Source organism: Choristoneura fumiferana, chromosome 11, assembly GCF_025370935.1.
Source record: "Choristoneura fumiferana chromosome 11, NRCan_CFum_1, whole genome shotgun sequence".
Classification (NCBI taxonomy): Eukaryota; Metazoa; Arthropoda; class Insecta; order Lepidoptera; family Tortricidae; genus Choristoneura; species Choristoneura fumiferana.
This window is the reverse complement of record NC_133482.1, coordinates 10,408,087-10,430,008: the sequence shown is the minus strand read 5'-3', so window position 1 is coordinate 10,430,008 and position 21,922 is coordinate 10,408,087. Positions and strand designations below refer to the sequence as shown.

Sequence of the window (21,922 nt, the reverse complement as noted above, 5' to 3'; positions counted from 1 at the left end):
AATCAAATTCAGTGCTTTCATTGGCAGAGGTATGGTTTTTCAAATAAGACATTTCGTCACTAATTTATTGAATCAGGCTTTACTTTGCGGAGGTCCATATCAATGAACTAAAATAATATATGTTTATATATATGTTTTAGTTCATTTCGTCACTACTTTTAAAAAAGTTCGTACAGTCGAGGTTATAAACTTATGAGCAAAAATTTGATCAAAAATATCTGAACACGCCTCTACGCCGTTAACAATACTTAGTCGTGTTCAGATTTTTTGATCAAATTTTGCTTACAAGTCTATGAACTCGACTGTAGTAAATAATAAATAAAATAAAAAAGCCTTTTATTTCCTGCATATTTAAATATTTTTACAATACGTATTATATCTAAATATATAAAACTCAAAGGTGACTGACTGACTGACTGACATAGTGATCTATCAACGCACAGCCCAAACCACTGGACGGATCGGGCTGAAATTTGGCATGCAGGTAGATGTTATGACGTAGACATCCGCTACGAAAGGATTTTTCGAAATTCCCACGGGATAGGGAATAAATGGGATTTATATTTTCACTTTGAAATGGCCCTATTTCCGTAACTATAATTATTAGAAACTTCAAATTTGGCATGCAAGTAGGTAATAGGTACTAACAGCTAAAAACACTTTTCAGGATTTTACGAAATTCCCACGGGATAGAGAATAAATGGGATTTGTATTTTCACTTTTAATTAGTGACCCTATTTCCGTAACTATAATTATTAGGGACTTCAAATTTGGCGAAAAAGTAGGTAATACTAACAGCTAAAAACAATTTTCAGGATTTAGCAAAATTCCCACGGGATAGGAAATAAAATGGGATTTATATTTTCACTTTGAAATGGCCCTATTTCCGTAAACTATAATTATTAGACTGGTGTGCACTTTTGGGAAAAGGTGTACGCTGCCTGTTTGTTTTGATTGAATAACAAAAATTTAGAAAAAAAAAATGTATGCTGGCCGGCGCGCGCTCTTTTAAATTATTCATAAAAAACTGTGAAAGTGCTGTGATTGCGTCTTAAATGTGTCCCTGGGACTGAGGAATAGAGCCAGAACAAACTGTAAGTGACCTATATCTTGCCCAATTCGGTTTTGCTAATTATTTCAATATTCAAATGTCGTAGTTCAAACATTTTGGGCTCAAAAATCAACCTACATACGTAATTAATTATGATTCTTACCAGCTTTGAAACCCTGCTTGAAATTTTAGAAAACGTTAAAGTACGCGTTTCTTTTGCCCGCGACTTCATACACCATATAGGATTATATCCCGAGAAATTGTAAAGTAGTGCACCCTAGTGCACCTCTGCATTACTTTAGGTCCATCTATGCCAAATTTCACACCGTAGCATGCTGAACGGTTGTGTTGCTCTGAAAATGAGCTCTGGTTGAGTTCGAAACGCGTCAGTGTAAAGTGGTGGTGGTGATAGATGGATTTGTGTGATTTGTGTGTTCTTACAGTGTGGAGGTGGAGGAACTGCATGAACACACATTGCATGGGCACAAAAGTAGCTATCATAAAGGTCGCGGGTGGGCAAAGTAATTGTGTCAGCTCGTTGAACGTACATGTAAAATTTCGTATCTATGCTATCAGCCCTTGAGGAGTTCCGTCATCAGCAGACGACCCTGGCTGCAGCATCAGGCGGTGTATATAATATAAACGCATTGTCCGGAGGTCCCTTCTACGGAGACGATCCTCGCCAGGATGAGCAGGATGTCACTGATAAATAATTGTACCTCTAGTCTGTACGTCGTAATGAAAAACTCTTTACGAGCCCTGTCCCTGCAGTGAGGGATAACAGGAACACATCATCATCATCATATTCACCTATTAACCGGCTCACCGCCGGCGGTGTGAGTGGCAGTCACAGAGTAGGTGCATTTTCGAGTGACTAGTGCCAACCAGTATACTCGTTGAATAGAATCACTACCCGTGTGCAGTAGAAAAGTACTCTATTGTTGTAAGTATAGTGACGAAGCATTGTATAAGCGCGATAGGGTAGGAGGAATAAACAATTAAGATTTATTTATACGCTAACATTCTACTTAGCCCAAGTCGGTACCTAAGTACTTGTACGTTTATTCCAGAATCACTGACGATCTTAGAGCAACGCGGGCTTCCTTCCTTCCGTAGGAAGCCCGCGTTGCTCTAAGCTGACGATCAATAGGGAATAGGGATGCGGGAAAGAGGGGCAGAGCAGAGGAGGGATCTCAACAATTATAAATAAAGGATTTCCGCAAACCTCAAACTCAAACACCATAACCAAGTCATGAACGCCAACCGAAGTTAAAATAAAAATAATATGGCGATGTTACCATGACATCATGTGGCTGAATCAAGTAAACAAAAGCCAACAGCTGTCCTTTTCATCCGTGGTGTTTGATAGGACATGTTTTCTTTGTGTCCCTGTCACTCATGCCGCAGACCGAAATGTATATAGTATCGCAGAATTTTATATTCATTCCGTAGTCAGTCTACGCGGCATGTGTGCTACGACAGCCTGTGTTCGCCGCTATCACACCCGCGGTATTTCGAGTGTAGAATTATAAATTAAAATGTGAAATGGATTGCTATCGGTGTTATCTATAGTATGCGGTTTGAAGGACTTTGAGGTTGGTATCAAATAAACGACTAAAATTAATACATTGAGTTGAGTACCTAATTTATTGAAATCTAAGTTAACAGTTTTAACGGTATAAGAGCTTGGGTCGTGAACTCGAGAGCTAAAACTACCTTAAAAACTTATTTTATTTTTGTTTTATTTTTATTTTATGAATGTAAGTTTGTTAAGTATAGGACAGTTTTGTTTTTAATTAAATAACTACTACTAACTATTACTATTTTTTTAACGAATATGTGTCTTAACTTCAAAAGAGGATATTAGTAAAATCGTAATTCATAACATAAACCTTGCTTAAGTCTGTCGCGTTGCTTAAGTCTGTAAGCTTTTATATATATATATATATATATATATATCGGTATATTAACTCGAGTTATGTCACGCTCTAAAGGGGCAATAGACCGTGAGTGAAGACAGGGTTATCCTTGAAGTAGCCTTGACCTTCCGGCTCGATGCTGCCATGCTATAAAATAAATTCGAGGCTCAACCTTTGGTTTTACTGTTAAATCCAATACTTACTCCATTTTATCCGGTAGGTACCTTTATCGAAGAAGGTATAAAAACAGGCCAAGTCCAAGCGAATTCGCAGACGTACCTAACAGCCGATTATGCGAGCGTTCCAACCGTATTATTTTTCTGGACACTTTTCTGTAAAAATGGCATAATAGTCTGATACAATTGTAACTTCTATATTCAGTTACCTGTACCCTTAGTGTAAGTTTTCGGTTACAAAGACGTCTCGATCGCGTTGGCGTTAAAATCTCAATTTGTATGGAAACAGGCACAGCGCCTCTAGCGGAACGTTTGCGATGTTCGTGTTTCCATACAAATTGAGATTTTAACGCGAACGCGATTGAGATGTATTTTGTAACTGAAAACTTACACTAAGGGTACTGGTAGAAATGCAGGAACTCTATCAAATAATCAAAAACGACATCAAAATCTAAATTCCTTAAAGGTGACCAGAAAAATGAGGGGGTTCAAAGGCTCGAATACCTAATCGCCCAACCAACAACCTATCGTCAGCGAAACCTTCGTAAAAGGGTCCCGCGTAGCTCCTTTTGGGTATGGAACCCTATAGGTACCTACTAATATACTATTAATTATAATTTATTTTACACCAACCTCGACATTATATCTAGCTTAATAACATAGCGGAAGCTTTTTTTAAAATATTTCCTTGTAACACGGCTGCTTAGGTATTGTTCGGGATTTTTATTTAGTGAACAGTTTTGAGGATTTAAAATATATTATACCGGGTAATTACGGACGACGTAATTTTCATGATTTAATAGCATTGTTTCACCACTTTTCGACTAACTTTAAGTGACGGATATCAGTGTTGCCGTCTCTGTTTGTTTTGTCCGAATAAATAAAGACGGCATTTCTTTTATCTGACACTTTTAAAGTTAGCCAACAAGTGGTGGAACAGGCCCTTAGTTTATAATCATTATAAGGGTGAAGACCAAAAAGCTACACACCGTTAAAGCTGCGTTAGCAGGTAGTTATAATTTCCATTAACTTTTTCCATTGGGACACGAAAATGATCGATTAATACAAATCCATACAAATGTATGATTAATTTTCGTGTCACAATGGAAAAAGTTAATGGAAATTATAACTACCTGCTAACGCAACTTTAACGGTCTGCAACTTTTTGGTCTTCACCCATAAGACCCCAAACTACTTTTCTTTGTACCAACGACCTAAAGTCCTTATTAATGTCCTTACTACCGCAGGTATGACATAAGTAGGTTAATAAACCAGAAACAAGTAGAAACTAAAAAATACACTTATAGTACCTATGTAGTTAGGAAGCTTACAAAAAAGTTAGGTTATAATTGTCGTAGGTATTCACTGGCAATGGCACTGACTAAGTAAGTTTCCGAGATCCCCGAAATATATATATACAATACAAGAATTGCTCGTTTAAAGGTATGTATTATACCTAGATAGGTAATGAAATGTGAAATGAGTGATAATATGAAATGATGATGATGAGTACCTATGATGTAAGTATGTATTAGTAATAGTAAATAGGTATGCTAATTCTTTGAAGGAGACACTTAGCTGCCGGCCCTTTGGTCTCCAGTTGTGTTAACCAGGCGCTTTTGCAAATATTTTAAGTTTTTTTTAGATCAGATTAGGAATTTAATTATAACACAATATTTTAGACTATCGCGGTCATTACTAATTGTATGAATTAAATTTGGATTTTGTTCCGCGTACCTTGATCAAGGTAAAAGTTAATTATAACAATCCTGTAAAGCTGATGATTTCTGAGAAAAATTACGTTACGTATATCAAGTTAATCATGGAATATTTAGGTACGTAAATATCGATTAATAAATAAATAAATAAAATAAATATCATGGGACATTTGACACCTATTGACCTAGTCCCAAACTAAGCAAAGCTTGTACTATGGATACTAGGCAACGGATAAACATACTTATATAGATAAATACATACTTAAATACATATTAAACATTAAACATCCAAGACCCGAGAACAAACATTCGTGTTACTCACACAAATATCTGCCCCGGCCGGGATTCGAACCCAGGACCTCAAACTTCGTAGTCAGGTTCTCTAACCACTTAGCCATCCGGTCGTCCCCGCCACCCCGGCCGGCCGGTTTATGAAGTTTATATATATATGTTGATATCGTACCCGTATATGTCTATCTACAACGCTAATCAACGCAACAACTTTGCAGCAGCAAAGAAAGACATCACAATGCTCAGAGCAATTGTCGGTTGCCAATTGCCGTAAATGACATAATTGATTCGTATTGGAATTGTAGCAAATGCTACTGACATTGTATGGACAATGCGTCCCGTCGCGTCGTGCGGAGCGAAATAGACCTCTATAAAAACCGAATATCAAATGAGATTACGTCATGTCGTTAACGAGATTACGAGACGTAGTAGCTCAGATTCAGATAGCATCTTATATGTATAAACGAGCAATTCTTGTTAATTTATTTATATGTGGGGTTTCGGAAACAGGGGGGCTACTACGAAATTCGAAAATCGAAGTTCGTATTGTACCTACCGTCCAACTCACTCTCCTATTAAATAATATTAGCGTCAGCGGGACGGAAAGACACGAAGTTTTTTTTTATTCGACTGGATGGCAAACGAGCAAGTGGGTCTCCTGATGGTAAGAGATCACCACCGCCCATAGACACCTGCAACACCAGCGGATTGCAGATGCGTGGCCAACCTAGAGGCCTAAGATGGGATACCTCAAGTGCCAGTAATTTCACCGGCTGTCTTACTCTCCACGCCGAAACACAACAATGCAAGCACTGCTGCTTCACGGCAGGATTAGCGAGCAAGATGGTGGTAGCAATCCGGACGGACCTTGCACAAGGTCCTACCACCAAATTTTTCGTAGTAAGTAGGTATAGGGCCTGGCTCTATAACTACGAAGTGCAAAATTCGAGCTTCATATCTTTCCGTCCCGCTGACGCTAATATTATTTAATAGGAGAAAGAGCGAACTTCGATTTTCGAATTTCGTAGTAGCCCCCCTGTTTCCGAAACCCCAAATGTAAATAAATTTCGAAGTGTTTATACTAATAAAAGAAACTAAAAAGACCTTTCTTTGGAATAAAAATCTATCGAGCAAGTTGTCTCTAATCGTGTTATCCTCACCCAGTTCGTTAGAATATATACTTAATGAAAAATAACATATTAAAATTTCATTTGCGTATGTCAAGTACTTTGCTTACTTTGCTTACTTTACTTTCGTAAAATAAACTGCAAAAATTTCGAATGCCTCGTCTTAACTTAAGTTGATCATGATATTATTATAATCCTAATCCTAAAACCACATCCTCGATGAGTGACGTGGGAAGTGGATAGTTTTTTGCGCTAGTCGAAGGGCAAAGCGCTCCGGCGCGAGTGCGTTTCTACCAGAGATGTGCGAGAGCAGAGGCTGCAATTTTCCGGGCTAAAAATTGTCCTATGGCCTTCCCTAGGACTCAAACTATCTGTATATCGAATTTTATTTACATCAGTTCATCGGCTTAGACGTGACGTGATGATAACACACAAACAAATAAACAAACAGACTTACAAACTCAGATCATAGGAAGGCATTATTTTCTATAGTCTGAGCTTACAAACTTTCACATTTTTGTTTATAATGTTAGTGGGATACGAGTATACTTACTTATGTGATTTTCCACCGGCGAGACGAGAATTGAGATTTCTATGGCGGCGGCCCGCGGCGGATCGCGGGGGGCGCGCGAGAATGCATACACATTTCAATTCTCGTCTCGCCTCGTCTCGTCTCGCCTTGTCGGTGGAAAATCACCATAACGAGGATAAATCAAATCATTTGGTCTAACAATAATCTCTCGTGGGAGCCGTAGGTACAGTCATTATTTTTAATTAACGCATAATTCATAGCATTGAATACGTGCACCAGTTTTTAAACAGCTTGTTCGATAATGCTAATAATACACGCTAAAATACTGACACGATGACCTAATTTAGCACCAAAAACTTAATCAGACATGAAACATGCGTAAACTTTCCAAATCTGCAATATATTTGCCTCGGTCTCTCCTGAAACCTATCAAAACACGCTGTTACATTTGTCATGCTGTACGTGCTCGCGTTTGTTCAAGAATTAGGACACTACGTTGTAGCTGGCGAACCGCCAGACTGCCTCGAGGCTGAACCGAATTCCTGATCGAATCCTATATAAAAGCACTTAAATTGATTAAAGCTATATTCGGCTGGGCATTAATCAATTTCAGTAAGAACAATATTGATCAGGCGGAATCAAATAACAGTAGGATTTATTATTTATTATTCACCCAATGGGACCATGTCACAGCAAACTAATAAAGAACCTAAGTACCTACGTATAGTATGAAGTAGGCAAATATAGATCTGCGCTGGGTGACATCTGGCATGGCATATTTTGTAATGCCCCGAACCTTATTACGCATAATAACAAGTCTCGCATAATTTATTTTACACTTGCCGAAATTTAGTTCGGAATATTATATTAGCATAATTATTTTTAACATGGCCGAATTTTATTATGCATATTTTTTAGCATACTACCTATAATGTATTTTTAGCCGAAATCCTGTCCAAATCTATGTCCGAAAATAAATTAAGCACTATTTCTTGATTAGTGTAAGTAGTGGTAAATATACGAGTAAAAACGGTAAATGGTAAAACAATTATGACAAGAAAAAGTGGATTATTTTATTAGGTTAGGTTAGAATTGTATTTGTAACGGAACGAACAGCCACCAGTAAAAGAGGTACGGTAATCAAAGGGGGGACGGGGGGCGAAGCCCCCCGCCGCATTAAAAAACAAACATAATTAATTAAGTATTTTCTTTTGTACGTACAATAGAGTTTTCATACTACATAAGTACATAATTTATGATTTTTTGTGATCAGATTTTTTCTATTATTACGGTATTTTCGACTGACATAATTTTAAATTCGACCACCAATAACATTGTATACGAGTATGGCGTCATCTGCGATGAACACATAACTTTGATGGCCCTATGACACAACATTTATTTAGCTACGAGTATGACCAACCCATGACCTCAACATTAGTTGAATCTTAGCGAGATTTGCGTAAAGGTCTTGAAACTGCTGCTTCTGTTTGTACGACTATGTAATTTGACTTGCACACTTGCACCCACGTTATTTGCTCACTGGTCACGTATTGAGACAAAGACTATTGTAGCGCGGCAACATACGTACCTACCTACCTATACATATCTAGGCTAAGTAGGTACATATATAGTATTGGAAGTAGGTACCACTTATGAAAGCGTCGAACGTCATGAGGTCTTAAGACTCCCAGGAGACCAAGTCTTAATTATCATTATCATCATCATCCTTACCTATACACTTCCCAGTACTGGGGACAGGCCTCCTCTCAGAATGAGAGGGCCTTGGCCATAGTTCCCACGCGGCCCAGTGCCGATTGGGAACTTGACACACACCATTGAATTGCTTCGCAGATTTGTGCAGGTTTCCTCCGATGTTTTCCTTCACCGATAAGCTCGTGGTAGATTTCAAATGTAATTTCCCATATATGAATTTCGAAAAACTCAGAGGTGCAGTGCAAGCCCGGGTTTGAACCCACGATCTGCAGGAGAGGCCATAGGTCAAACCACAGTCTGTTTTAAAATTTGCCAAACTATTTTCGATCCTGGTATCCGATTCAGCTGAAATAATAATAGGAAGGTGGCATACATAATGTAAGTCGGCGAAAATACAATTATCTGGTAGTGGAATTCTGCTGGTAAGGCCAGTGTCGTCTCCGCAGGTTGGATCAACGATTAAAGGCACCGACTTGAAACTTGGTATGGACACATATATGTATAGTCAGAAATAAACTACTATAAGTACTAAAAATGACTTTTTAGCAAAAAAATATTATTTTAACTGAAGTAAAACCAATTTAATAGATCACATTTGATACTTCAACAAAATCCCGGTTTTCGGACCGGTAGATACTCGTTGGTACAACTTGGCGATCTTCAAGAAACTGTTTGTTTATTTGTTTATTTATACTCTTTATTATACAAAAAGCAAATGCAAAAAGGTTACAGAAAAAATAAATAAAGTTAAGTACAAAGGCGGACTTATCCCTGAAGGGATCTCTTTCTCTCTCTCTCCCTTGGATGTCCATGGGCGGCAGTGATTGCTTTCCATCAGGTGACCCTCCTGCTCGTCTTCCCCTATCATATAAAAAAATAAACAACGTATATACCCTTGTAGGTCACTCGGAGGGCACACATTATTATTTATTTTTTGAATTATGGTATCCTGCATTACTGCATCCAAAACTTCCGCTGCCCTAAATTTTCTCTTCTTTTCATTAATATTTCTTGTTATTTTCCGATGCATCCATCCGCAATCTTGGAATTCACACCGGATAAGCTGTAAATAGAAATAACATTTGTAACAGCTTAATTAAGAGAGGGTACATTTATGTCATACGTTGTGGAAGTAGAGCAGATCTGGCATGTACTGTATAGTCCCAGGTTAATACTTAAATCTATTTCACTATGATTTCCTTGACAAAAACTAAGTATGGGATGCCAATGACATTAGTAGCACAAAGGTCCACATGACGATGCGTGGTACACATGATTCAGTTTGTTCGACTGTAGTACGAGTATGAGACAGGTAATCTCGAAAATTGTGTTGTACCTACAAAACCTGCTTTCAAATAAAAAAACCGCATTCAAATCGGTCCACCCGTTTAAGAGCTACAGTTTCACAGACGGCACACAGACAGACAGACACACATAGCGGTGAAACTTAAAACACCCCTCTTTTGCGTCGGGGGTTAAAAATACTGTAAAAAAAGAGTTCTATCTAGAGACCCCCTCTAGTGAAGGTTTCTCCATCCTCTTTCCTTAAATTTATCCTGACACTAAGGTAACTAGTTCGCATCCATAAAATCGGTGCCTTGAATAATCGATATTTACGAGTATGTCCTAATTAAAACATAACAAAAGGGTTAACGGTATCCTCGAGGCAACTCCCTAACTCATAAATTTAATTATGCAGGTCTCAAGGGCCTTCAGCAAAGCATTTGTCATGTTTTGTTAATTAGATGACACCTTTGTGTCAAGTTTTAATGGGTTTGGGAGTGTTGTCAATGAGAGGTTTGACACGGCAGTAGGTATACAGAATGTCCGGAATAACGATGTAACACTTCAGGCGATAGGTAGGTCAGTATTTTAGGGAGAGTTTGAACCCTAGGTAAGTACTTAAATATTTAAGTGCGTGATATTTTTGAATGAGGAATGCTGCCAGTAATCCCTAAATTAGTAAGCATATAGCCGTGTAGACAAAAAATTATCAGACATTGACTAGACATAGGTATTTGTATTTCAATCTTACGAGATTTGGTTTTGGTAGCCAGCTAATCGGAAATATTTTTCGCTTGCTCAGCTACTTTGCTAGCTTCTCATATTTAGAAGCTTCGAGATGTTCCTAATAGGATTCCCGTTTCGTAGTCAGCTTTGAATCGGAAATTGTTCCCATTCCAAATCTAGTCACCAAATCTGGCTCTGGGGTTCAAACTCCTTCTAACACTCCACTTTACCACCTCATGAAGTTCCTACATTGTTATTCTGGACAGCCTATTTATTGCTCCAGTAGGTACCTATTGTGGCCATCACATCTAAAGGTAACCTTATTTAAGTAAGTAGGACCTTATTTAAGTAGGTAGTTTTTCAGGTGGTAGGACCTTGTGCAAGGTCCGCCCGGATTGCTACCACCATCTTGCTCGCTAATCCTGCCGTGAAGCAGCAGTGCTTGCACTGTTGTGTTTCGGCGTGGAGAGATAGACAGCCGGTGAAATTACTGGCACTTGAGGTATCCCATCTTAGGCCTCTAGGTGATCTCTTACCATCAGGAGATCCACTTGCTCGTTTGCCATCCAGTAGAATAAAAAAAAGTAGGTATAACACAATCAGTCCAAGTTTCTTGTGGCGCATATTCTTCTTGGCAATGATGGTCTTTCCGAAAGCGCTGGTAGTTTAAAAAATAACGTGTAAAAGTGTCAGTTGCGGCCTATTTACTGCTGAATAAAGGATTTGAATTTTTTGAAATTTGAAATTTGACCAAATGTCTGATTGGTCCGGGTGGACCCCCAGAGTCTAAGTTCACGAACGGTCACTGAAATGTGTGCGCATGTGTCCTTGCCATGTACTTATGATCTTTTACTAGGTACTGTAATGATTTAATGATATTTATTTTGTTTCAGAATGGAAATGAAATGACGCTGTTGAAATGGCGATTCTTCTTTATGACTATTTAGAGTTAGAGGAGCGGGCGGGGAGGCACCTCAAAGTTTGGAAAGGTGAGGTTTTAAAAAGGTACATTTTCTGTTCAATTACTTAGATCTGATTATTTCGTCCATAAAATGGTGAAACTATAGAAATTGCTAGAAGAATTTGCTCAGAAAGGTCAAACTACTTAATAGCTACCTAGCTTATGAATAGTAGGTATACGTATATTCATATCCTTAATCCCCCCATAATAAAATTGTTGCATGGCAACTCGTCGCTAAATAGGTTCAAGCTATATAAGTATTTACTTAACCCACTATTACATATTACTACGTAAGTAAGTAGGTAGAGTATAATGAAATCTTAATGGACATCTTCGCGAGTTGCGGCAGAGGTGTAAATGAAAAAAACAAATCAAAACACAACCTAGTAAACAATCACCGTCGCATGTTTACACTTGTTTACTTATCACCTATTTTGTCATGTAGGTACCTAGGTAATGTAAATATAGGCACTACACGAAGGCACTAAAATAAGTAAAAACAAGATTTGTAACCAATTACTTAGGTACGTAAATTTATATTTTTCGTTTTATTTTTTTATAGTAGATTGTTCAACAAGGGACTAAAACAAGCCATAATGACACGTTATTTTTAGCCACCTTCGCTCTGCTCGGGTGGCTACATTTAGTTCGAGTGGCATTATGGTTGTTTAGTCTCGCGTTAAGCACTCTACTTTTCACTTTGAAAGCGAGAAAAAAAACAATGTTTTGTTCAAAATTACAATATTATCTGTTCCAAATTCAAATAGCAAAAAAAAATTGTTGCGCGGTTTTTTCTTTTCTTTTATTGTTCATGAAGTGACGTTTTAAAAGCTTGCATATTTAATTATTTAGCCAACAGTTTTAAATTGAAAACTATTTTAATACTAATTAGACTACGTAATTATTATTTGTGTTTCACGAAATTAAATCGTGTTTTTTTATATTTTTGCAGTGGTCCTTTTGAGGTTATTTCGCTTACTATTTCTGGTGTACAATAAAGAGTCTTTTTATTGTATTGTATTGTATTTTTAGAATCGGCTTGGTAGTTTCAGCAGGTCACTACCCTACATAAAAAAATCTTCTACTCGTAGTCTAGACGCACACAGATACTTAGTAATTATAATATATTGTAGGTACAGGATACACACAACATTACAGATAACTTAATAAGCATGTAACATATTATAATTACCCAGCACTATATAGGTAAGTAATTACCTAATACTCGTTGTTAATTACCTCATTAAACACTCCTGCAAATTAAAAAGGAACATTGAGCTGTATTTGTATCTGATGGGTGCGATAAAAACGCTGTTCAATTTAAATAACCAACCCACAAAAAGTTGGGAACCCCCGACTTTGTCATTTCAAAGTTCAATATCTCAAAAATGGTTTAACCGATTTTGATGAAACATATCTAAAAACCATCGCTAGAAAATCTGATTTAAAATAATAAAAACCGCATTCAAATCGGTCCATCCGTTTTAGAGCTACACGGTGCCACAGACACACATAGCGGTCAAACTTGGGTCCATATTGACTCTCATAAAATTCTTATTCTTATTTTTTATTTTACTACCGATTTGTGTTCATAATAACCACTCTTCACAATTTTATTTCTCATACTTTTTTGTTTATAAAATTTTATTACTAATTACGGAATTCATAACAGACAGTTCATATTTTTTGTAGGTAGGTACTCATAATGTCATTACTAAAAACATATCTCAACTCATAATGTTGTTTTTCATAAATTTTTCCTTCATAACAGACAAATATCATAATTTTCTTATTAATAATGGCATTAATAAGAAACATTTGAACTCATAATATTGTTTTTCATAACGGTAACTACCTAATTCTTATAATGCATATTATTACCTAGGTTTTTTTTAAGCTGTCATTTATGTGTTCGACAAATGTACTGATTGGCAATTGGCATACACCTTAATTCAGCAACATATTGAATGGCATCCAACCTACTTTCCTATTGGCCAAATGATGATGACGACCTTCTATAGGTATAAACTTTCAACACCTATTTGATTACAGGGGTCACAGGTAGAATAAAAAAAATCGCTAAAACAAATATCCTATACATATGCCTAAATGCCGAGTTTCATAGGATTTATCGATTTACATAAACATCTGCAACATCAGGGGTATTGCAGACGCGTTGCCAACCTAGAGGCCTAAGATGGGATACCTCACGTGCCAGTAATTTCACCGGCTGTCTTACTCTCCACGCCGAAACACAACAGTGCAAGCACTTCTGCTTCACGGCAGGATTAGCAAGCAAGATGGTGGTAGCAATCCGGGCGGACCATAAGTATTAAGTGCCTAAATGCCAAATTTCATGATTTTATCTTTGCCAGCGACGAACTTCCACCATATAAACTTTCGTCCCCTATTTCAACCCCTTAACGCATCTTTTTCGCGATAAAAGATAACCTATTATGTTCTTTCCCAAGGTCTATTCTATCTCTGTACCAAATTTCATCAAAATCGGTTCAGCGGTTTAGGTGTGAAAGCGTAACAGACAGACAGACAGACAGATCCGAGTTATTTTCGCATTTCTAATATTGGTATGGATTAATACTATCAGTTTTAATAACTGTGGCGATTAGGTACTATTAAATGGCAAGTGTATCGTTACATGCCTGACACCGCACCAGCAGTCCAAATCGTGCTGTAGGTTTCCATTGCAGGCGAAGACCGTACCATCAGCGCCGGGTCTATCCCTTCATCAAGGTAGAGCGGGATTTACTTACTACGCTAATACGCTTTTGCGTCTCTTAAAAGGCGCCATCATATTTGTATTTTGCCCTGGACACTGAGAGCGCCCTTTGCCGTCTGGTGCCTAGAGCGACCGCTCCTCTTGGTCTGCTCCAGGGCCGGTGCTAAATAGTGCTGTAGATTTCCATGAGGCGAATACATGCCCGTTTGTTGGCATTAGAATACCTATAACGTTTAAACTTTCGTGATTTTCACTCATAGTCAAAATACCACACCAACGACTTATCACGCTAACCACACACGCACGAGTAATATTTACCTCGACGTTTCGGCAACAGACCACGGCCACTGCAATGTTGCCGAAACGTCGAGGTAAATATTACTCTTGTGTGTTAGCGTAATAAGTCCCGTTGGTGGTATTTTGACTATTTAGAATAGGTACATAAAAAAGTATCTAAGTTTGTACTACTACCACATTTTGGTACTTTAAATAATCTAGCACAAAACAGTATGCGATGACTTGTAGCTAAATGGCCATATTTAACTTCCTGTTTAATGTAATGATCTAATCATTTTTTGTCGAGACGTGGGCGAGTACAATTATAGCGGCGCGCCGCACGCGCAGCGAGCTTTATATATAAATGACCTCACCAGGCCGTGCCTCCAAACTGCGGGGCCCGCTTTAACCAGCAGGGCTACTACGAAACTCGAAACTCAAAGTTCGTGTCGTGCGGTCTCTCTGACACTTATACTATTTAATACGAGAGCGAAAGGGACCGCACGACACGAACTTCGAGTTTCGAGTTTCGTAGTAGCCCTACTGCAAACATCGTAGATAACGTAAACGACTGCTAAATATTCATACACTATTTTTTACGTTTTTTCTATGATATAAGGTAATATTACTGGCACTTGAGGTATCCCATCTTAGGCCTCTAGGTTGGCAACGCATCTGCAATCCCCCTGGTGTTGCGAGTGTCTATGGGCAGTGGTGATCTCTTACCATCAGGAGACCCACTTGCTCGTTTGCCAACCAGTCGAAAAAAAAAAAAAAAAAAAATATATTAATAAAGATTTTCAGCAGATTTCACTGAGATTTATTATTCCGATGTAGGAATTTTTGAGGGGAACTCTCTCTACCGTGCAAGGATATTGACATACTAATCTGTTTTTTTAGATTATGAAAAAGTATCCGTTGATAGTCTTTTAATTACCTATGTAATTTTTGTCTATTTTTCGAATAAGGGTTTGATAAGCTGAAATAAATTACCAAGAAAATAATATCCAAAAACTTATCTGTTTTAAGATTTTTTAACTGTTAAAAACAGCTCGGGATCTACGATTTTTTCGAACCGGGGCACTATTATCTATTCTGTGACCGGGCCGGGGCAAAACCATGGCAAAACCTAGATGGTGGCGCCCCCTCCCTTCAGTGTTTGAGAAAAACTGTTAAAACTGACAATGAGTAGCATTTTTCTTCTTTTAATCTTCATTTCTTGTCTCAAGGATTTGGCGCCCCATGAAACTGCCGCCCGGGGCAAAAGTTTGCCCCCCTAAGATTCGGGGCTGTTTAAAAATCCCGACTTGCTAAATTAGACCAAAAAAGGGAAGTTTATACCCAAATACACATAGAGATCATTCAAAAACTGTTAAGTTCGAATAATCTGGACATAAGAAATTATAATAAGATCAATTCATGATCGATAAATTATCATGATTGTTATAAATATAATCATAAGTACAATGCGGGCTAAATATATATTAGTTAGATAGGTCAAAGATAGCAGCGCGTCTCTATTTCTCTAGCTACTTTTTAAGTAACTCGTTCAACTTTTAGCTAGTACTTACTTAGAGTGATAAGGATAATGATAACGGAGCCTATATAGATTAGATAATAAACAGGTAAACAGCCGTGTATTGATACAATCGCATTTTAAAATTTGCAATTAATGACTGTACCTAGCTAATCCCACTAACATTATAAATGCGAAAGTTTGTAAGTCTGTTTGATTCATTGTTTGTTATCTTTTCTCGTCTAAACCGATTTAGATGAAATTCGGTATACAGATAGTTTGAGTCCCAGCGAAGGACATAGGATAGTTTTTAACCCGGAAAATTGCATAGTTCACGCGGGATAGCGATAAACGAATTCTACACGGACGCATTCGCGGGCAAAAGCTAGTTTATAATATTATAGTGGGGTGAAACACTAGAATCTTTAAAAATTTGATGTAGGTATGTACTTACTCAAGTTTAGTTAATGTTATTAGTAACCTTGATTATAAATTATCACAACTAATGCATTAATTTTCCTATTTCCTTCTATTACAGCATGGCATATAATAATATTCGCGTTTGCCGCGGTATTCGGAATGCTCAACTACATATTCCTACAAAGCACGATGTATATGGTGGAAGACCGATGTGTTTTGGTTGCGCCGACGATCGAATTTACAAACGTCACCGTTTTCGTTCATAGTGAAGATGGAGATGAATCGAGTGGAACTGTTGTTCCTGTAGTAAAGAATGAGACTGATGTAACTGAAACAAGTGACGCTCAAGCAACGACTGTCGCCGTCCCTAGTGATAGCAGCACGATGGCTGGAAAAACAAAAAAAGAAGCAGATAACAGCAGCAGCAGCGCATATGACCCTGGATATGAGTCTGATAGTGGTAAGTCTAAGGGAAACTGGGGAAGGTATAGGTATGTATTTATTATATTATGTACCCGCCCTAATAATGCTGGTATAACAAAATTCCCCGCCGCGTATGTAATTGCCTTAAAATGCTGACCATTAGGTAAAGTAAATCAACAACATAACTTAATCGGTAATCACAGGAGTCTGATAATTTCTGAAATAATTATAAAAGAACTAAAACTATGTATACCTACTGAGTGTGTTGGTAAGTTGCAAGAACCTGTAAGATTTTATAAGACTGACCAGTTACAGTCTTTATTAAGCCAGGGGAGAGTCGGGTAGACCCGGACGGTGCTGTGCCCTTAGTGTAAGTTTTCGGTACAAAATACGTCTCGATCGCGTTCGCGTTAAAATCTCAATTTGTATGGAAATCCGCTAGAGGCGCTGTTCGTGTTTGCATACATATTGAGATTTGAACGCGAACTCGATCGAGACGTATTTTGTAACCAAAAACTTACACTAAGGGTACTGATGTGAATGTTGAGCAGCGGCGCTGCGAACATTTTTAGGTGTGCACTATTTATCTATGTGTGCGTGATTGCCTAGAATCGACAGTGACCGGGGCTACCCGCCGTCCGATATACCCGGTCACCCCTATTAAAAATAACCGCTAAATGCTGAACAGGGAGGCTACTACGAGTACGATATTCGAAAATCGAAGTTCGTATCGTACCGTCCCTCTCACTCTCATATTAAATAATATATTAGCGTCAGTGGGACGGCTAGATACGAAGTTCGAATTTTGCACTTCGCAGTATATAGGGCCAGACTTTAGCAGTAGGAATAAAACTACGTATGAATACGGCGTCGTTTTCCTTATTAAAATACTGCTTACTTATTTAGCTCAAAATAGTTTGCCTTCCACAGTAGCCAGAGCTCGAGAATCAATATGCCTCCCTCCACAGGTAGGTATATTGATTATTCATTGCTGTATATTACGTTCACGGGTACTTTTTATTAAGTCACTAAAGAATACAAAGAAAATATGCAACTCTGTCATCTTGGAGTTCGTTTATCGCTCTCCCGCGGGAACTATGTAATTTTCCGGGACAAAACTATCCCATGTCCTTCCTCGGGGCTCAAACTAAGTATCTGTATACCGAATTTCATCTACTTAAATCGGTTTAGCGGTTTAGACTTGATGAGGTAACAAACAAACAGACTTACTAACTTTCTCATTTATAATATTAGTGGGATTCGTATCACCCCCATTTGCTTGAAGTTGACGAGTAAAGTAAACATGTCACCAGGTCACCAGGAAGTCCGCGAGGCCCTGGACGTGGCGCGGACGTTCTTCGGCTCGAGCCAGGACTGCGAGTTCGCGGAGTACATGCCCATCCTGGCCACGGTGTTCGCGCTGGTGTGGACTACGCTGTTCGTCATGTGCCCTGGCGGGGGACGCTCGAGGACCGGGTACCTAATAACTAAAAATATCGCTCGCTTAGTCATTTGCAATACACAATAGATGTCTCACTGCTTTTACCCGTGACTCTCCAATTGAGTATCTAAGTTCAGTAATGGGAATTCCGGATTTATCGTGATCTTTATTTACGTTGCTTGATGCACATGTACTATTTTATCTCTAGACCTACCTACATAAGAAGCGATAGATTGATCGCGAGGGAATATCGGGATAAAACCTTTTGGGCCTATCGGGCCTTTATGTTATCATACAGATCCAGCATCCATGAGTACATACCAAATTTCATCCAAATTCTCCCATATACAATATAGGTATCTCAATAAAATCGTGCGTGACATAGCGTTTCCAGATGTCCAGATTTTGGCGGGAGGAGAGTTGCAGGCAACAGCTAGTAGGTACGTTCGGTTCCCTAGTATAAATAAGTAATATCTGTCACGTAAGATAACAGGAACTTTACACTCGCTCCCACCCACTTATAGCTACGCGGTACGCTCGTAACTGATAAGTAGCAACATTTTTCCGTTTTGTTACGAAATTTGCCTACGAAAAGAGAACCCGTCAGGGTTCTAGGCGCTGAATGTGTCAAAGGAGAATGGTGAGGGGTTAATATCCAGCTTTAAATATGCCAGGTTGATGCAGCCGTGGCGGATCCTGGCGCCGGCGCTGATCTTCGCGCTGGTGCTAGTGGGGCTCACCGGTAACAGTTTCACGCGCACCAACCGCGGCCTGCGCGAATTCTGCGCCGCTTTCTACAACTACACCAATTCTACTACGTATGATTGTCACTAGATATATGTTGAAAAATATCCTCTATCCAGTATCCAGTTTAAGTTTACCGTTACCATCGCACCTAATTTACGTTCTCACTTCTTATGTGCGAAAACACAGCTTAAACCTAAGTAACACCTAGTATTTTTTTTTTATTTGACTGGATGGCAAACGAGCAAATGGGTCTCCTGATGGTAAGAGATCACCACCGCCCATAAACATCTGCAACACCGGGGTATTGCAGACGCGTTGCCAACCTAGAGGCCTAAGATGGGATACCTCACGTGCCAGGAATTTCACCGGTCGCGGTCGGAGTATCGCGTTCCACTTTTCGTTTACTTACACGATTATGAAGTACAGTCGAACCAACTGAATCCTGTATACTATACTTTTTTCGAGGAAATAATAGTGAAATGATTATTAAAAGGTTCCACCCTGGTATATGAATACCTAACTTGTTCGACTGTACACATGTAAATGTAAATAAATGAGCAAAGCGCGCAGCCACTTATCAGATCCGGTCTTGGCGACTTTTCTTCTGCTTCTTGCGGTGCGCATATCTCTTCTTATCTCTCGCCAGAGAAAACAGTTATTCCACACTGGCGATACCGGTCCACACTGATGTTTCGGAGGTGTTTCGGAGCCACGATTTCTTCCTTCTTCCGACGAGTCTTTTCCTCTCAATTTTTCCCATCGATTATTTTCTGGAGTAGATGATAACGCTTATTGCCTTGACGACAATGGGAAGTACTTATTCCCATTCCAGAAAAAAAACTGTTCTTAAATGACAGAGAGTTTTGAGGTAACAAATTGAAAAAAAAAAGAATCAATCGCTCGGTCATCGGTTACGAGGTTACCTAATAAACTCCTCCTTTCTTTGAAGAAATTACGTAATCGCAGTAGTTGTCAAAATCCTCATTTTCCATTTTCCCCTGCAGTTGCTCATCAGTGAACGTGTACCTGGAGCGTTCGTGGAATGCGACGTGGAAGTTCGGGTCCCGGGCGGAGGCGACGCGCGCCGCCAGCGCCGGGCTCTGGGTGTGCTGGGCCGGCGCCGCCACGCTGCTGATCGTGCGCTGCCTCGCCGCGCCTGACTTCCAGCTCATGCGGACCGGGGTGTATCTCACTAAGGACCCAGAACAGGTGGGTAGAGACACGTCATGGTTTACCATACATCGTGGGTTCATCTCGTAGCAGGGGGCGGGGATGCTGCTCGGGGCGGTTGCACAAATATGGCCGGGTCCCTGGTTTTGAGGCCTAGGCCTCAATAGGTGTCAAGTCCGGTGTCTTCTTAAACCAATGGTTTACCAAGCGTGGATCCAGCTTTATAGCCAGGGGTCACAGGGCACAGTGGGGGCATGACCCCCTCCCCTCCCCTGAATCCACCCTTGTGGTTTAGGCACAGGTGTTCTAAGGCAGCAGAGCCCGATCTAAGCGGGGCAAAGGTAAATGGAGGCAAAACCAGGACAGTTTGACAGTTAAGATATTGCTTACCTGAAAATCTGCATAGTGCCTATTGTATTGTATTGTAAAACTAAAGTTGGAAAACCCCCGACTTAGTCACTTCAAAGTTCAATATCTCAAAAACAGCTGAATTGATTTTGATACAACGTGTCTAAGAACCATCGCAAGAAAACCAGCTTTTAAATAAAAAAACTGCATTAAAATCGGTCCACCCGTTTAAGAGCTACGATGCCACTGACAGACACACATAGCGGTCAAACTTATAACACCCTTCTTTTTGCGTCGGGGGTTAAAAACAGGATTATAAGATGTACAAAGGCGAACTTATCCCTTAAAGTTATAGTAATAAATAGGTAGTAATTTAATCAGCACTGGGCCTTAGGCCTGCATGACCTAAGCCTAAACCTTTTATTTGTGACCAGGCCCTATACTACGAAGTGCAAAATTCGATGTTCGCATCTTGCCGTCCCGCTGACGCTTATGTTTATCAATATGAGAGTGCGAGGGACGGTACGATAGAAACTGCGGTTTTCGAATTTCGTAGTAGCCCCCCTACAGTGAAATTTATAGACTCAAACTCGGCGTTCATGTCACTATTTTAATGAATAATGATACATTTAGGGGCTGTTTCACCACCCAATTATTAATTCTATTTGACGGATAAATGTGATGCCGTCTCCGTCTATTCGAACAAAAAAAACAGAGACTGCATCACATTCATCCGTCAGATAAATTTAATCAATGGATGGTGAAACAGGGGGTTATTGCCTTATTTTTGCAGAAAGTGACCCCTTACCTACGCAAGTCGCGACGCCGCCGGGCGGCAGCGTCTGTGTCCCCATCCCCGAACAAGTCCGTGCGGTCCGAGCCCACGGCCACCACGGAACTGGTCACAGCCTCCGTTGAGTCCGTGCCCTCGTCGCGGACTATCACGCCAGAGCCGGCGAATGAAATTATTTCCAAAGTGTAGTTGAGTGATTCTGATCTGGGTTGTGTTGAAAGTAAACTAACATAATAGCGCTTGAAACAACGCTGCCATGTTCGCTATTGAAATGGTGTTGTCGTCGTCTGCAGAAATCTTAACTTACATAATTAATCGCTGTAATTCGTTTAACGTTAAGTCTGATCATTTTTTGTTGCCACAGTATCATTAATAACACAAAGTGATTGGGAATTATGTGTAGAGTAGGTATTTTTAAAGTTGTGTAAGTTTAATTATGATGTTGACGAATAAAAGTTAAGGTATCATTTATTTAAGTTTTTCATTACATGTGATGTGATTAATAAATAAAGTGCTCCAAGTTATTTATCTGTAATGCTTTCATTACCTA

The 21,922-nt window shown here is 39.2% G+C and overlaps 1 protein-coding gene across 1 annotated transcript; it reads left to right on the top strand.

Annotated features, from left to right (window-relative positions):
* The first annotated feature begins 2,488 nt into the window (after positions 1–2,488).
* On the top strand, positions 2,489–21,900 carry LOC141432763 (uncharacterized). Its single transcript, XM_074094507.1, has 7 exons — positions 2,489–2,646; positions 11,434–11,529; positions 16,569–16,910; positions 18,187–18,349; positions 18,989–19,132; positions 20,066–20,270; positions 21,373–21,900. Exons 2-7 carry the CDS (start codon positions 11,460–11,462, stop codon positions 21,559–21,561), a joined length of 1,113 nt encoding a protein of 370 aa, XP_073950608.1. The 5' UTR covers positions 2,489–2,646; positions 11,434–11,459; the 3' UTR covers positions 21,562–21,900.
* Positions 21,901–21,922: the final 22 nt, after the last annotated feature.

Coding starts and splice junctions, on each gene's coding strand:
- LOC141432763 (XM_074094507.1), top strand. CDS start 11,460: ATGGCGATTCTTCTTTATGACTATTTAGAGTTAGAGGAGCGGGCGGGG. Junction 16,911..18,186: donor TGGATATGAGTCTGATAGTG/GTAAGTCTAAGG, acceptor ACATGTCACCAG/GTCACCAGGAAGTCCGCGAG. Junction 19,133..20,065: donor AACTACACCAATTCTACTAC/GTATGATTGTCA, acceptor TTTCCCCTGCAG/TTGCTCATCAGTGAACGTGT.